Source organism: Gossypium arboreum, chromosome 4 (assembly GCF_025698485.1).
Source record: "Gossypium arboreum isolate Shixiya-1 chromosome 4, ASM2569848v2, whole genome shotgun sequence".
NCBI lineage: Eukaryota > Viridiplantae > Streptophyta > Magnoliopsida > Malvales > Malvaceae > Gossypium > Gossypium arboreum.
In genome coordinates this window covers 14,313,088-14,330,233 of record NC_069073.1, presented here as the reverse complement: position 1 = coordinate 14,330,233, position 17,146 = coordinate 14,313,088, and the positions used below count along the sequence as shown (strand labels likewise).

Here is a 17,146-nt window from a genome sequence, read left to right as displayed (position 1 = left end):
TTTTAAAACTAAAATGAGTAGATTCAATAGATGATTAATCACATCTAACTTATTTTTTTAAAAAAAATAGAATTTATAAATAAAAAGATTTTGTGAAAGTCATCTACTTGGACTCAACAATGTTTCGTATAGGCAAATACCACTACTTTTATTTTGCTTTTGCTTTGCTCTTAGTTGCCAATCTTTTTATGTTTGAGATTTTTTTTTATGTGAACAGAAGAGACTGTTTGTTTTTTTTTTTAATTATTATTATATAATCTTCAGAACAGTTGATTTTAGTGGAATCCCAACATTTACATATATCTAATAATTAAACAGATTATATTTGCATGAAAAATAATGTGTATATAAGGAAGTTGAGATTGTGCTTCATTTTTTACACCAATGTAAAAGCTTGTTGAAGAAAACAGAGAGTTTGACAAAACCAAACCAAAAAAAAAAAAAGCAACACTGTGAATGGATTATCTGGCCAAGATTTTCGATCAAACTAAACCATTTGTAGCTGTAATCCTTTTGCAGTTTGGGTTTGCAGGCATGTCTTTAATCAGTAAGTATGCTTTAAACCAAGGCATGAGCCAACATGTTTTGGTCGTCTACCGCCACGCCGTCGCCACTCTCGTCATTGCTCCTTTCGCCCTTGTTTATGATAGGTTTCATATTTTTCGACCAATACTTTTAATCATGTTATATTTATTCATTGTGATTGTCCATCATTTAAATCAATGGCTCATTTGCAGGAAGATTAGGCCAAAAATGACCTTGTCTATCTTTGTTAAGATATTGTTACTAGGGTTATTGGAGTAAGTACCAAGTTTTATGTTCCTCACCATTGTAGAGGTCTATCGTTGACAAGTCGAGTAAATTGCCGAGATAGTAGGCAAAGATCGAAAATCCTTTGAAAAACAAAAAGGGTGTTAGCGGGCATCGGAATTTCGTTTTCCGTTGTCCTTCTCACATGGTTCCTAGCCTTTATATACCGTGATCTCAATGACTTGCTTGACTTGTCACAGGCCGACATCGATGATCTTATCGAATAATTGATCTGAATATAACACCAATTAACTTGATTTTCAGGCCAACAATCGATCAAAACTTATTCTACAGTGGCATGAAGTATACTTCAGCAACTTTTACATCTGCAATGTGCAATGTTCTTCCTGCATTTGCATTTATCTTCGCCTGGATCTTCAAGTAACCAAATTTCCAATCCCCTTCGTATATGCAACTGTATAGTATTTCAAGGAAAGGGCACCTTAAAACCTAAAAATTAGTACAATATTTAAAAAAAGTTTGGACAAAATTTTTAAGATTAAAAAAAATCTAGGACTGTAGTTTAACTCTAACGTTCAAAGCCACCAATATGATCAATTTTCCATTTTATAATATATTTATTTATTTTTATATACTAAATATAATATTATACCGTAAGTATTGTAAAATACGATAACTTTTTTATGTTTAAAATTTCAATAAAAATATATAAAATTTGACAATATTAAATATGTATATATTACGTCATCCTTGAAATAAAAGGTGTTCGTTAGTCCAAGTAAATTTTGACCGAGTCTTTGTATGTTGTTAACATCATTTATATTGACTCAAAAAATAGGTTAAATAATTCTGAAGCCATACATTGGCTCAGTGCAAACCTAACCAACCAATAAACATATATAATTTCATCTATATATGTGTTTAGGTGTGGTCAAAGGATTAACTTTTGCTCAAAATTTTCAACTTTTGGTTTAGCTTGGAGAAATACAAATGATGTTGACGTTGATTATAGATCTAATTTGAACTCAAACATCTTTTGCTGTTAATTTTGTACAAGAGTTAAGTTATTCACTTAAAATCTAAAGTCCCACTCGATTTTTAAGGGGTTTGGATAAAAATATTAAATTTAAAAAATAGATTTGAGTAAAAAGAAAGTTAGGCCAGTTTAAATTATGTGTCGGACTTAGATTCCAATATTTAAAATATGTTCAAGTTTGTAATATGTATTTTTAAAATTTATTTTATATATTATGTATTTTACATCATATGAAAATTAAATATATTATATTATAGGTAAATTTTAAAAGTTATGTTATTTTTAAAATTAATTGATAAAGGAAAATTTATATAATAGTACATAAATATAATTACTATATATTATATACAAATAATTTTTTAAGAAAGTAATATGAGTGAACTTTTAATGGACTTGAGTTATTATATTATATGTAAATATGGGTGAGCTTGTATAAAAAAATTTTGAGGTTCAAATTGTCAAATCAGGTTAAACTTGGACAATTATGTATAATATTGATACTATACACACTCAACTTAATCTAATCTCTTTCCAACTCATTAATAACTCAAGATGGTTGAATATATATATATATATATATATATATATATATATATATATATATATAATTTGTTTGGCAGGCTTGAGAAGGTTACTATAGGAGAAGTCCATAGCCAGGCAAAGATAATAGGAACCATTGTGAGTGTGGGAGGAGCAATGCTAATGACTTTGATAAAAGGACCAATGTTGCAGTTGCCATGGATTAAATCAGATGATGACCATGCTTTTTCCAGTGCTGCAACTCACCAATATCCCATCAAAGGAGCTATCATGATCACCATTGGTTGTTTCAGCTGGGCCGCTTTCATCATTCTACAAGTAAACCTTTTACATTTACATTCATTTTCTCTTTTATCACGGCTGCGGTGATGGTTGTTGGTGTTCTAGTTTAAATGAAAGGATATGAGTAGCATTTAGTTTTGGTTTCAAACTGTACAAGTCTGTATCAGTGAATACCAACATGTTACAAGATACAACTAAAGGGTCAAAGCAAAAACGATATACCTACTGGTATGCCTACGATACGGCATTTAACAGATGTTATGATTAACTACAGTGAACGTATGGAAGGTGGACAGTATTTGTTTCATTTGTCATAAAGATGTAATGCGTGGTTTTGTTTTGTAGGCCATTACGCTAAAATCATACCCTGCTGAGCTTTCCCTAACAGCTTTAATCTGCTTGGTGGGCACCATTGAAGGATGCATTGTAGCTGTAGCCATGGAAGCTGGTAATGCTGCTGTTTGGTCTATTCATTTGGATGCTAAACTATTAGCTGCTGTTTACAGTGTAAGAACCTCTTTCCGCGATTGCACCAGTACGGTCATATTATATGGTTTTGGTCTCTCTATCAATACTCAAAATTTAGAGATTTGCCCTCTATAATTTGATCCCTCTTATCAGTCAAATTAGTTAACACCACTAAGGTATGAAAAAAATTCAACATACCAGACACTCACTCGAATGTTTCGTGTGGTGGCAGGGAGTAATCTGTTCTGGAATTGCTTATTATGTTCAAGGGATGGTAATGAAAACCAGAGGGCCTGTTTTCGTGACTGCTTTTAGTCCCTTAAGCATGGTAGTTATTGCAATTTTTAGCTCATTTATCTTATCAGAGATACTCTACTTAGGAAGGTAAATTATCAGTTCCATTAAATTCCGCCATGGAAACTGCAAGAAAGTTTCATAATTTCTGTAATTATGGTGTCATTCTTTTTTATAGGGTTATTGGAGCCATTGTTATTGTTGTTGGCCTTTATCTGGTTTTGTGGGGTAAAAGCAAGGATCAAAGGTCATCAAATCAAGACATCCAAATGGAAGGATCAAATGATCTGAAAATGATTCCCGCCATTGATGAGACAACAAAGGTTTCAAATCAAGAACTTGGTGTCCTGGATTTAACCTCCAACAAAGTGACACCTACTGATGAATATGTCTGATGATATGAAAAATCAGGAGAAAGAAACAGTTTTTTTTTTTTAAAGATTAAAACAAGTTTTATGAACCCTAAATTCTCCAAGAATGCAAAGTAGAGATTAAGCTAATGAATGGCTATAATAACTAAAATCATTGTAAAGTGGGTTCTGGTGTTTAATCTTCTTACTTATTCATTGTCATGATCTAATTCACTCACAGTGAATCAAATTTTATTCCACATAGAAATCAGTGAATATTCAATTGAATTAGTCAAATAACAGTTTAGCACTAAATAATGTAATCAAATCTCCAAAACTACAATCTATTAAGCTTATGATATCAATCCTGCTTCAACTTTTTGAGCATATTCTTCACAGACAGACGATGATTCATTTTGAGTATTTTAAGGTTCAACTGAAGAAGAACCTTAATAACCTCTAGAACCCAAATACCCATCATTGTTCTACGAATCAAATCACAAAACAGCATTTCAAAACAAACCAATGGATTCAACTTTGGGACATGTTTTTTGTTTCATCATCATTGGATTGATTTGGTGTACCGAATTTTTGCTTGAAAGAGTCCTGCCTTTGCATCCACATCATATGCCCCTTCAAATCCAAAAAAAAATTCAAATCCAATTAAACGATTGGAAACCCAGAAATGGGAGAATTTTTGCAATCAAAGATCAGTTTTTGTTAAAATTTTACCTGAAGAGCAGCGGCCCAAGCAATGAGGAAAGAAGCGAACCAGAACCTTTTGTCGTTGATGAGAGTTTGGACATCAAATTTTGCCATAAAACCCTAATCCAATAAAGCCTTTCGTTTTGTTGTATTTTTGGGATTGAGCTCTTCTATGCTTTCTTTCCCTGACAGTTTGATACAGTTCCTATCAGATGCTGCCACCTAACCAATAAATGTCCTTTCTCTATTATAAAAATCAAATTAAATTATTCTTTCTATTATTACATGAATTAATTCAGTAATTGCATTATTAAAAAAATAGATAATATTTAACTTAAGTTGTGATTTATTTGTTCTTTTATCCCATAAATAGTATAGTTTGAATCATTCTTCTACCAAAAAATTCAAAATAACATTAAGCTTTAACATAATTAACATTTATTGTTTAAAAATAGGAGAAGGAGAGAAGAAATGGGGATGTTGGTTGTGATTCCGGTGTACTATTGTGGAAACTCAATCAATTTAAAGATTTTTTGGTCTAATGACAACCCAAGTAGGAGGTTTTTTTGGTGTAAAAAGTATGAAAGTCGGCATCAAAATCAATGTTGTTTTTTCACCTAGTTTGATCCACCATTGACACCCTATTCACAAATTGTGTTGTTGGGTCTTCTAAAAAAAGTGAAGAGAAGGAAGAGAAGAGCATGGTGTGTGGTGTTGTTATTTGTAATATTATTGTTTAAATGAAAAACCAGCTTATGTGATAACTAGTATCGTTGTTGTTGTTGAAATGGAAAACCAGTTTATGGTGATGTTATTTAGTTTTGGGTTTTAAACTAAATTCTTTACATTCTCTAGTTGCAGTTATTTTTCAATATCATTAATGAAATTCATTAAAAATCTATAAAACAGAACAAGTGTAACCCATTGTCACTCAACAACCGATTAAATGATGGCCTAATATGAAGCAAGCAGCTTAACTGATACAACAATGGAATACAAATCCAACATCACCACAAGTTACATTTTCAACTATAAGTATACAACAATGTGACATCCACAGGAAAATAGGATAAAAGAGACGAAACATATATTCCATGCAATTTTGGCAATACTTACATATTTTGTAAGGATGAAAGAAAAAGCATAAAACATTGCTAGAAATTATACTTCATTCATTAATTAAAGCCAAACTATTTACAAAAAGATAGGGCAAACTATTGTCAAAATTGCCTACAATTCAATACAATTGAACTCGTTTTAATTGTAGGAAAATTTGCAAAAAAATTCTACTAACTATTTGTCTAAGTTTAGATATCAATAGCAATAATAGTTAAATTTACAAAAAAAAAAAAAAGAATATGCCTAAGTTAAGAAATCAGTAGTAGTAATAGGCAAATTTACACAATAAACTCAAAACAGTTAACAAAATAAACTTTCGGTTCACAGTCTCATTGATGGGTCTAAGACAGATGACTCTTGAGTAGAAGACATTCATCTAACAATGGTTGGACACTGGTTTCCTCTTGAACGAAAACTTTTCTCTTAGGGTAGCTTCTTAGTGAGTTGGGGTAGCTTCTTGATGAGTTGGGGCAACCACTTGGTTATGAACGTCAACTTTGTGTCTTGTGACCTACACGAACAAGTGAAATCCATCAAACACTTTGCATATTAAAAGTAAACTAATGAAGCCAAGGTAGATGACTTACTAGAACGTTTTGGTCAAGTTCCTCTTTGCAACTCTTCTTATTATGGCCTAATTTATTACATTTATTACACTTCATTTCCACTCCTTTCTTGGTCAGCTTTGTTGTTGTTTGTGGCTCATCAGGTTTTCTCCTTCTGATCTTAGTAGGTCTACTAGGTGGCCTTTTTAGTGTAGGAGGCAATATTGGCAGCATGTCCATCACAAACTCCCATTACTTAGGACCCCTTACTCACCTAATGAAGTTGGAGTAAATGGCAAGTTGGGTTTCCTTGGTGTACCAAGTTTGTACATAAGTTTCAAGGTCTTCATCTTTTAGATGAATGACAGCCACCACATGCATACAAGGGATGTCAGTGATATCCCAATTTTAGTAGGAATAAGAATTCTCAACTAGGTCCACCACATGCTGACTATCTAGATCACATTCAACCTAATATCTGTCCCCACAAGCATGTGATGGGACACACCTAAAAAATAATCACTAAAACATATCATACTCAAGTAAAGATAGCACGTGATGGGCCCCACTAGCATGTGATGGTAGAATAAAGACATATTGTAACAGCCTAATTTTTAGTGGTGTTGGAAACAGTGATTCGAGATCATTAAATCTGACGAGTGAGTTTAAAGAATCTAATAAATTAACATTTATGAATCAAGTATGGCATTAGAAGTATTTTTGAATTAGTGAATTTTGTAATTTAAAGGAATTTATAAAATAAATTGGGTCAAAAATGAGGTATTGAGACCTCGAATTTATAAATCAAGCCATAAATATTTTTATAAATATTTATGGAGTGTTAATGAGTTAGTATTAAAGTTTCGTTAGGAAATTTTAACGTTTTGATAGTTAATTAATTAAAAAGGACTAAATTGTAAAAGGTACAAAACTTTTTAAAGTGATTAAACAGCTTAAGTGTCTAAAATGGAAGGATTTAAAAGGAAAATAAACCCAAATTATATGGGCTGGATGGTAAGGGCAAGGAAATAAGTAAGAAATCAATGTGAAATAAGGGCAAAATTGGAAATTTTGTAAATTTATCAAATAAAACAAAGATTAAATTGAAAAAAAAATCTAGATTTTTCTTCATTTTTCATCAGCCAAAATGCCATAGGAGATTTATCAAGCAGGTTTTTCATATTTTTTCACCATGTGAGTTGCTTTTTCTTTGAAATTTTTATGTTTTTGGGACTTTTACAATTAGGTCCAACTATTGAATTCATTTGTTTTTGATTCCATGAGTGACTTTTAAAGTTATCATGTATGAATGCTGGAATTTTATGATGAATTAACATGTATTTGAAGCTTTAATTTCATTATATGATGATTTTATTAAGTGATTTTAATAGAAAATGATTTTTAGGACCTAATTGTGAAAAAGTTGTGAATTAGGGTTTGGTGTTGAAATTATGCATATCAAAGGCTGTATAGTAGCTAAAAATAAATATATAGAGCATTAATTTGAGAAAAATTAGCTTAATTGATGAGCAAATTAAGCAGGGACTAAATTGTAAAAAACTATAAAATTTAGGGTAAAAGTGTAATTTCGAAAAATTGAAGGGTATAAATTGTGAAGTGAATTAGAATTGAATTATATGCTAATGAATGGAAAATTTTACATTATAGATCGAGAATCCGAAGATAAACGTGGAAAAGTGAGAATTGTCGTTTAGTCCTTGAATTCCTACAACTTCTACAAATTGAACCAGGTAAGTTCATATGGTTGAATTTTATTGTTTAATTTTTAACTTAGGAATGATATAATGTGTTATTTCATATTTTTGTTATTGAATTATAAATATTGTAAAATATGAAAATCGGACCGAAAGTTCAAATTGAGCAGGACGCAGGATTGAGTACGATTGTCCGTGACCAGTGATGAATTGATGGATAAGACCATGGTTGGACCATGGAAAAGTGTGGAATGTAAGACCATAGCTGGGCTATGGCATTTCAGTGAAAAGACCCTAACTGGGTTATGGCATTGTGAACGTAAGACCATGGTTGGACCATAGCAGTATATGTGTATACGTGTAAGACCATAGCTGGGCTATGGCGTCGTAATTAAGTGAAAGACCATAGCGAGGCTATGGCATTGTGATATGTATAAGACCATGGCAAGGCCATGGTAATATATGTGTAAGACCATAGTTGGACTATGGTATTAAGCAAACGATATACTCAAATCCACAAGACGTTCTCTAATTTGACAAGAATTGGTAAGTGTTATATGAATTAAAGTGATAGAATTCGATCAGTTGTGATATTGAGCTCAATCAAGTAAATTCATCATTTGATATTGTGATTGGCAAGGAATATTAATGAAATGTTCTGTTTAATGTTTCGTTATTTCTTGTTCGGTAAGATTTATTTTAAAGCCTATGAACTTACTAAGCTTTCATAAGCTTACTTTTGTGTGTTAAATGTTCATTTTAGATTAACAAAAGATCGGAGGATTGGATCAATACATCGGGCCACACTATCCAGATTTCACCGGTAGATTTTGTAATACAACTTATGGTTTATATGGCATGTATAGGATTGAATGAAAAGGAAGTAAACATGTAATATGGTTATGAATGGCTCCTATACATATATGTTAGTTTATATACATGTACTTAATAGTATCTAATAGTAGTCAATGAATGGAATTACATGGTAAGTTTATGTAAATGAGTAGTACGATGACACATTAGGTTTAAGACTTGATATTTGACTTGATTTGGTTGTTTGGTTGGGTTGTATTGGTATAAGGAAATGTTATATTTAGGTTGATATTGGAAAGGGTTAGAAAAGTAGCCTTAAAATGCCCTATTTTCATCCACACTGGTAGGCACATGAGTGTGTATCTTGACCGTGTATGACGCACGGCCAAGCACATGAGCATGTGGTCTTGCCGTGTGTCTTCTACATCTTAAATTTGAGAAACAGAATACTCAGAATTGAGCACACGGGCAGAGACATAGGTGTATGTCTCAGCTGTGTGTTCCACACGACCTAGAACACGAGAGTATGTCTTGGCCGTGTGAAAACTGCATCTTCACGTTTTGCAAGTCAGAGAGTTACATGGGTTAGAGACACGACCGTGTGACTTGTGTCACTGCTCACACGGCCTACCCACACGGGCGTGTGACCCTTGTACATGAGAGAAATTTTTAAATTTCATAAAAAGCTTCCTATGTTCCCGAATTAGTTCCAACCCGATCCTAATATTCATTTTGGGCCTAAAAGGTCCATTCTAGGGACATTATGGATAATACCGAAAAATGATTAGTAATTGAAATGAATTATTTGTAAATATTCTAAAAACTACAGTAATGCTTCGTAACCCTGTTCCGACGACAGATACGGGTTATGGGTGTTACACATATAGATTAAAAAAGATCTATTTACCTCAGCGAATCTTTCATATTGACATTTAGCTTTTTCTTGATCTTTGGACATAAGTTTCTTTCAATTTTTTCAGCTTATTCTTTCTTCTTGACAATCAACCGCATAATCTTGGTCCTAATTGTTTCCATCATGGTCAGAATGGGCTTCCCTCTTGCTTCCAATATCACCTACCAATAGGTAACATAAATGATTATGAAACTTGCTCCTTAATGAACTGCATATAGAAAATAAATAGAGGTTTACCTTGTTAAAGCATTCACAAAGATTATTCACCAACATGTTAGACTAACTCCTAAATGAGAAGTGGGACGTTGATCAGTAAGTAGGGTTCTTTCCTTTCAACCAATCATAAGCATCTTGATTGGTATTCTTCAGTTCAACCATGACATCCTCAAAATCTCTTGGAGTGCTTGCTTTGGTAGCTTTAAAGCAAATCTTCCAATTCCTTTATTTTTAAACAAGCTTTCTTGAAGTTGGCATGTAGGTGTCTAACATGGTGTCTTGTTTTTGTATTAGGAAACAACATGGATATTGCTTCTACAAGTCACTGCAAATAAAACATAAACAATTTAATTCTTTGGCATACATCCTAAACAGAAAAAACATATAACAAAAGAAACAAATGGAGTTTTACCTTCTGTTTGTCAGGCATGAAAGATATTTGATATGAGCTTACAATTTCCAAGTCCAATATGAGCAACTCTAAGAACCAGCACCATGATGCTTGATTTTCACTTTCAACAGCAGTATATGCAATAGGATAGATTCCATTACTTGCATCTATCCCGGCTGTAACGCCCCCTTTACCCGAGACCGTCACCGGAGTCGAGCACGAGGCATTACTAAACTTATTTGAGCACTTAAACAAATTCAAACAATTTATATCACACTTTCCGGACAAGCTGTCCAAGCTGCATTCTGATGCAAAAAAATCATATCTCGAGTTACAAAACTCAAATCTAAATCCGTAAATTTTCCCCAAATCTAGGCTCATATATATACTTACTAATTTTTTCTAGAATTGTTGGTTGGGCCAATTAGTACAGTTTATTAGTTGAAGTCTCCCTGTTTCGAGGTTCGGCTGCTCGACCCTGTTCACTACTGAACCAAATTTCTCCATGTAAAGAATTCAAATAACCAAGACGTTTATTTCTATTAAAATAGACTCAATAAGGAATCCATACATATATAGTATGACTCTAATTAATTTTTATAATTTTAATGATTTTTACAAATCAGAACAGGGAGTTAAAATCACTCGACCTTGTCTCACAAAAATTCAAATATCTCCGATATGAAAGCCTTTTGCTTACACGTTTCTTCTATGTGAAACTAGATTCAATAAGATTTAATTTCATATTTTATTCAACCTATAATTATATTTTTATGATTTATGGTGAATTTTCAAACTCAGACTACTGCTACTAACCAAAAACTATTTTAGTACGAAATGTTGTTAACTAGTTTATAACATCTTTACTTCATTTCATTTAAACTCTATACATGCCATATAAATCTTCAAACATAAAACAAAAGCTACCGAATTGATCTGGATAGTGTGCTTTGTTGTGTTGATCCGATCTACCCACTTCACTTCAAGTCAATCTACATAAAATATTAAACACACACAAGTAAGCTTATTGAAGCTTAGTAAGTTCATAGGTTAAAAGTAATGCTTACCAAACATAATATTTCCAAACAATACCAAAACACTTACTAAAGTTTCTGCGATTCACAACCATTGTTATAATAATTCACATAGTTGAGCTCAACAAGAACAACTACTCAATCTCTTCCATTTGGATCACTTCTCTTTATTTCTTATAATCAAATTAGGAAGCGGCTTACGAAATTGAGTACGTCGTTGCTCAATGCCACGATTCACAACTCAAGTATGGTTTTCCTCATTGAAATACCATACCTACATTTTCAACTCGGTATGGGAAATGCCATACCTACATTTTTAACTCGGTATGGATTTGATAATACCATACCTACATTTCACAACTCAATATGGATAATACCATACCTACATTTCACAACTCGGTATGGATGATACCATACCTACATTTCACACTTTGCCATGGAACAACCATGGTCTTATCCAATCAATTCATCACACGTCACGATACTGAACGTACTCAATCCTGCGTTTTCCTAATTTGCATTTCCACATTTATTCTTTCATTAACAAAATCTATACAATCCCACAACAAATCCGTATATAATAACACATTATAAACTTCAATCATTCACAAATAAACATCTAAATTCAACCATATGAACTTACCCGGCTAATTTGTAGAAGATATTGAAATTTAGGGACTATTCCGCAACTTTTTCTTTTCCTCGTTCTTCTTTGGATTCTTGATATGATGTAAAATATGAAAACCAGCTTTCTCCGGACCTTCTATGGCGTTTTGGTGAGAAAATATGAAAAATGTCTAGATTTTTCAATTACATCATTATTTAACTATTAACTTTTATCTATTTCCAATTTTGCCCTTGTTCACATTGTTTTCTTGCTTATTTCATACCCAAACCGTCCAGTCATTAACCTTTGGGTCTAATTGCTCTTTAAATCCATCTTTTAAATACTTAAGCTATTTACTCACAATTTAACAAATTTTGTGCTATTTTCAATTTAATCCTTTTAATTAATTAGCCATCCAAGCGTTAAAATTTTCTAACGAAACTTTAATACTAACTCAATGACACTCCATAAATATTTATAAAAATATTTATAGCTCGATTTTCAACTTTGAGGTCTCGATACCTCATTTTTGACCCGTTGACCTAATAAATTCTTTTAATTCACTAATTTCACCATTTCACAAATTCTTCTAAATTCTTACTTGACTCATAAATATTAAATTACTATCTTGTTCAATCTTATTTGTCGAATTTAGTGATCTCAAATCACCATTTCCGACACCACTGAAAATTAGGCCGTTACAACTCTCCCCTTTAAAAATTTCGTCCTCGAAATTTGTTACTGAAAATAGATTTGAATCTTGTGATCTCATTGACTCCTCTGTTTCCCAGTTGCCTCCTACATACCATGTCGATGCCATAATACTTTAACCAATGGTACTCTTTTGTTCCGCAATTCCTTAACTTCACGAGCCAAAATCTTCACCGGTTCTTCGAATAAGTCATATCCGGTTGAAGCTCAATTTCGATATGGGAATTACGTGTGAAGGATCGACCTATCTTGCTTTAGCATAGACACATGAAACACATTATGAATCTTCTCAAGTTCGGAGGTAAAGCCAAACGATAAGCCACAGGACCAACCCTTTCCACAATTTCATATGGCCCTATGAATCTCGGACTTAATTTTCCTTTTTACCAAATCGTAACACCCTTTTCCATGGTGAAACTTTTAAAATACTCGATCACCCATGCATATTCTATGTCTCTTCGTTTTAAATCCGCATATGACTTCGACGATCCGAAGCGACTTTTAGACTATCTCGAATAATCCGGACTTTCTCTTGGTTTCTCGAATCAAATCAACCCCAACTATTTTTGATTCACTCAATTCAGACCAACACAATGGAGTCTTGCATTTTCTACCATAAAGAGCCTCAAATGGTGTCATTTTATACTAGACGATAGCTATTGTTGTAAGCAAACTCATAGCGGTAAATACCTTTCCCAACTGTCACCAAACTCGAGTATACAACATCTTAACATATCTTCTAAAATTTGAATCACTCGCCTGATTGTCCATCTGTTTGAGGATGAAATCTTGTACTAAAATTCAATCTGGTGCCTAAGGCTTCTTGCAATTTATTCCAAAATCTTGAAGTAAACCTCGGATCCCATCGAAATGATAGATATTGGAACTCCATGTAGTCTCACAATCTCGACACATACAATTCGCTAACTTATTAAGTGAAAAATGCATTCGATTGGAATAAAGTGTGTTGACTTTGTCAATCTATCAACAATCACCCATATCGAATCTTTCTTTCTGAGTCACAGCAATCCTAACACAAAATCCATTGAAATATGCTCCCACTTCCATTCAGGAATCATAATGGGTTGTAATAAACCCGTTGGCACTTGATGCTCTGCTTTAACTTGTCGGCAAATCAAACATTTTGCAATAAATTCGAAATTTCTCTTTTCATACCGAGCCACCAATATGTCTTTTTCAGATCACCATACATTTTGTACTACCGGATGAATAGAATACATACTATTATGTGCTTCGAAAGAATATCATTCTTTAAATCGAATTATTGGGAACACAAATCCTATTATGATAGCGCAATATACCTTCATCATCAATCTTGAACTCGAATCTAAATTATCCCGAACCATTTGCCGTTTCAAAGACCAATTTTGGATCTTCATTCTGCAGCTTCAATTTGTTGAAGAAACATTGGTTTTACCTTCAATTCTACTAATACAACACCTTCTTCATTAAGAGCCAAATGAGCATTCATTGCTGAAGTGCAAACAAGGATGACTTTCGACTCGGTGCATCAAGAACTACATTAGCTTTCCTGGATGATAGTCAATAACCAAATCATAGTCTTTCAAAGAACTCTAACCACCGTCTCTGTCTTAAGTTCGGTTCCTTCGAGTCATTAAGTATTTCAAACTTTTGTGATCCGTTTACATATAACACTTCTCACCATATAAATAGTGTCTCCAAATTTTTAAGGCAAAAATAATTGCATTAACTCAATATCATGTGTAGGGTAATTCTTTTCATGTGGTTTTAATTGCCGTGAAGCATAAGCCACCACCTTTCCATTGCATTAACACACAACCCAAACCACTTAAAGATGCATCATCAGACACAACATACGGTATACTGATTCGGTTGAGTTAAGACCGGAGCTTCATTAACATTTTCTTTAATCGATCAAAGCTCTCTTGACATTCATCGACCACATAAACTCAACATTCTTCTCGTAATAAACGAGTCATTGGTGAAGCAATCATGGAAAAATTCTTTACAAAACGGCGATAGTATCCTGCTAATTCCGAAAACTTCGCACTTCGCTTACATTCTTGGTGTTTTCCAATTCACCACTCTGAAACTTCACTTGGATCCACACGAATTCCTTCAGTTGATATAATATGACCCAGAAATCCAACCTCATGAAGCCAAAACTCACATTTACTAAATTTCGCATATAACCGTTTTTCTCTCAACGTCGTAGTACAATTCTCAAGTCTTGTGCATGTTCGGATTCGTCTTTGAATAGACCAATATGTCATCAATAAATACCACCACAAATCTATCCAAATAAGACTGAAAAATTCGATTCATTAAATCCATAAATGCAGCAAGGGCATTCGTTAAACCAAAAGGCATTACCAAAATTCGTAGTGACCATACCGAGTTCAAAAGCGCCTTTGGCACATCACACTCTTTAACCTTCAAATGATAATACCCAGATCTAAGGTCTATTTTTGAGAACACTGCAGACCTTTCAGTTGATCAAACAAATCATCGATACGAGGTAATGGATATTTATTTTAATTGTTACCTTATTCAACCGCTCAGTAATCAATACACAATCGCAACGAACCATCTTTCTTTTTCACAAATAAGACAAAGTCGCCTCAAGGTGATATACTCGATTCGATGAACCCTTTATCCAATAACTCTTGCAACTGTGTCTTCAACTCTTTAACTCACCGGTGCCATTCTATACGGTGTTATTGATATTGGGTACATGCTTAATTACATCAATTGTGAATTCAACCTCACGATCTGGGGTAAACCGGTAATTCCTCAGAAACACATCAAGAAACTCATTAACAACTGAAAATTGTTCCATCTTCAATTCGAACCCGAGTATCAAGAATATAAGCTAAAATGCTTCATTACCTTTCCGAATCAATTTTCGAGTCAGAAGGTGAAATAATTCGACATCATTCTTTTATCCCCAAACTCATTGAAACTATTTCCCTGTCGACATTTTAAATCAATCCGTTTTTCTCTACAATTCACTATGGCATCGTGTTCAATCAACCAATCTATTCCAAGAATAACATCAAATTCTCGGAAAGGTAACAACATTAAATCAGCAGAGAATTCACACCTTGTATTTTCAAAGGACAATTCCGACATATTAAATTAACCAACACACTTTGCCTTAGTGGATTAGTGACTTGCAATTCAAGGTCGATGGACTCAATAAATCATTTTCTTTTCGACACTAATGCAAAGCAAATATATGAATGTGTAGATCCGGGATCAATTAAAGCATATCTGAATCATAAAAAGATAGAAATTACCAGCTATCACATCTGGAGCGAAGCTCTTTCCTTGCCGGATAGCATATGTACGCAGTACTCTTGTCTCGATCGAAAGTAGTATCTCTCGTTCCCGAATGAACAGTCCCAGCAGCACTACTTTGACCCAAACGTTTACCTTTCTGAGGAGTATTTGCTTGCTTCTCCCCTTGTTCTCTATCTTCTTTTAATAATTAAGGACAATCCCGAATAAAATGATCAGTTCCACCACATTTATAGCAAGCTTCGGCTCTTCCCCAACACTCACCAATATGAAATCTACCACAATTTTTACATCTAAGTCTCGGAATATTTTGCACACTACTAGCACTAGCTGCTGGTTTCTTAGTTACTCCGATATCTTGTTGAGTCGTTTTACTTTTATTCGATCGTTCCGGGATTATAACAGGTCGACCAGAATCATTTCTGAACTTTTTGGCCGAAAAAGTCGAAGTTGGTCTAGAGAAACTTCTTTTGTATACCTCTTTACCTCTTCTTTCTCTTTGCATCTTTCTCGTATACACTTCTTCCATCTTTTGAGCTCGATCGACAGAATCACAAATTCTAATCTCTGTACCTCCAATCATCATTTTGATTTCATCATTAAGCCCTTCTTCAAATCTAATGCACATTTCTTCCTCTGTCGATACAACATCCGAGCATATCTCTTGAGATACACAAATTCTCTTTCATATTCGGCCACTGTTTTATTCCCTTGTCGAAGATCAAGAAATTCTCTCTTCTTCTTATCTAAATATCTCTTTCCCACATACTTCTTCTTAAATTCGTTTTGGAAGAATTCCCAGGTAAGTTTATCTGCAGGTACCACTGCCTCAATGGTTTCCCACCAATTATACGCTTCTTCTTTCAATAGCAAACGCACATCCTAAATAGTCCTCCGGAGAACACATCATCTGCTTAAAACTCTCTCCAAACTCTTTAACCAATACTCTTTTAACCGGATCATCGTCCGATCTCCCTCGAAATTCTTCAGCTCCAAACTTTCTGAGTTTTTCAATTGGTGTTCTTTTGCTAGATTCATCTATTAAAGAAGGAGTAACCGGGGTTGTAACTGGTGGTACAGTAGGGGGAGGAGGAGGTTGTTGTGCCTGACTTATTCCTTGTATTGTTTCATGATACCACTGATTCATTAATCCGTAAATCATATTTTTAAGTTCTTCCTCTCTCATCAAAGAAATAGGGACATTACCACTTGTTCCCGCTTTCGAAGTCTCAGATTCTACTATTAACTTCCTCTTCTTGACTAGCACCATCGGGTCTATCGACATCTTTACAATCTATAACAAAAATTAGTAATTAGATCGGATCATTCACAT

The 17,146-nt window shown here is 33.6% G+C and overlaps 2 protein-coding genes across 4 annotated transcripts; one reads left to right on the top strand and one right to left on the bottom strand.

Moving 5' to 3' along the window:
- The first annotated feature begins 264 nt into the window (after positions 1 to 264).
- LOC108459404 (WAT1-related protein At2g39510) lies at positions 265 to 4,041 on the top strand. Of its 3 annotated transcripts, XM_017758767.2 has the most exons (7): positions 265 to 650; positions 738 to 800; positions 1,075 to 1,191; positions 2,428 to 2,665; positions 2,975 to 3,136; positions 3,330 to 3,481; positions 3,570 to 4,041. In XM_017758767.2, the coding sequence occupies exons 1-7, from the start codon at positions 457 to 459 to the stop codon at positions 3,784 to 3,786; spliced, it is 1,143 nt and encodes a 380-aa protein (XP_017614256.1). In that variant the 5' UTR covers positions 265 to 456; the 3' UTR covers positions 3,787 to 4,041. The 3 variants fall into 3 exon arrangements, with proteins under 3 accessions (XP_017614256.1, XP_052883328.1, XP_017614257.1); XM_053027368.1 differs by having other exon boundaries at positions 265 to 800; XM_017758768.2 differs by lacking the exon at positions 738 to 800 and having other exon boundaries at positions 266 to 650.
- LOC108459406 (uncharacterized) lies at positions 3,992 to 4,697 on the bottom strand. Its single transcript, XM_017758769.2, has 2 exons — positions 4,474 to 4,697; positions 3,992 to 4,374 (listed from the first exon to the last, which is right to left on the bottom strand). The coding sequence occupies exons 1-2, from the start codon at positions 4,558 to 4,560 to the stop codon at positions 4,273 to 4,275; spliced, it is 189 nt and encodes a 62-aa protein (XP_017614258.1). The 5' UTR covers positions 4,561 to 4,697; the 3' UTR covers positions 3,992 to 4,272.
- Positions 4,698 to 17,146: the final 12,449 nt, after the last annotated feature.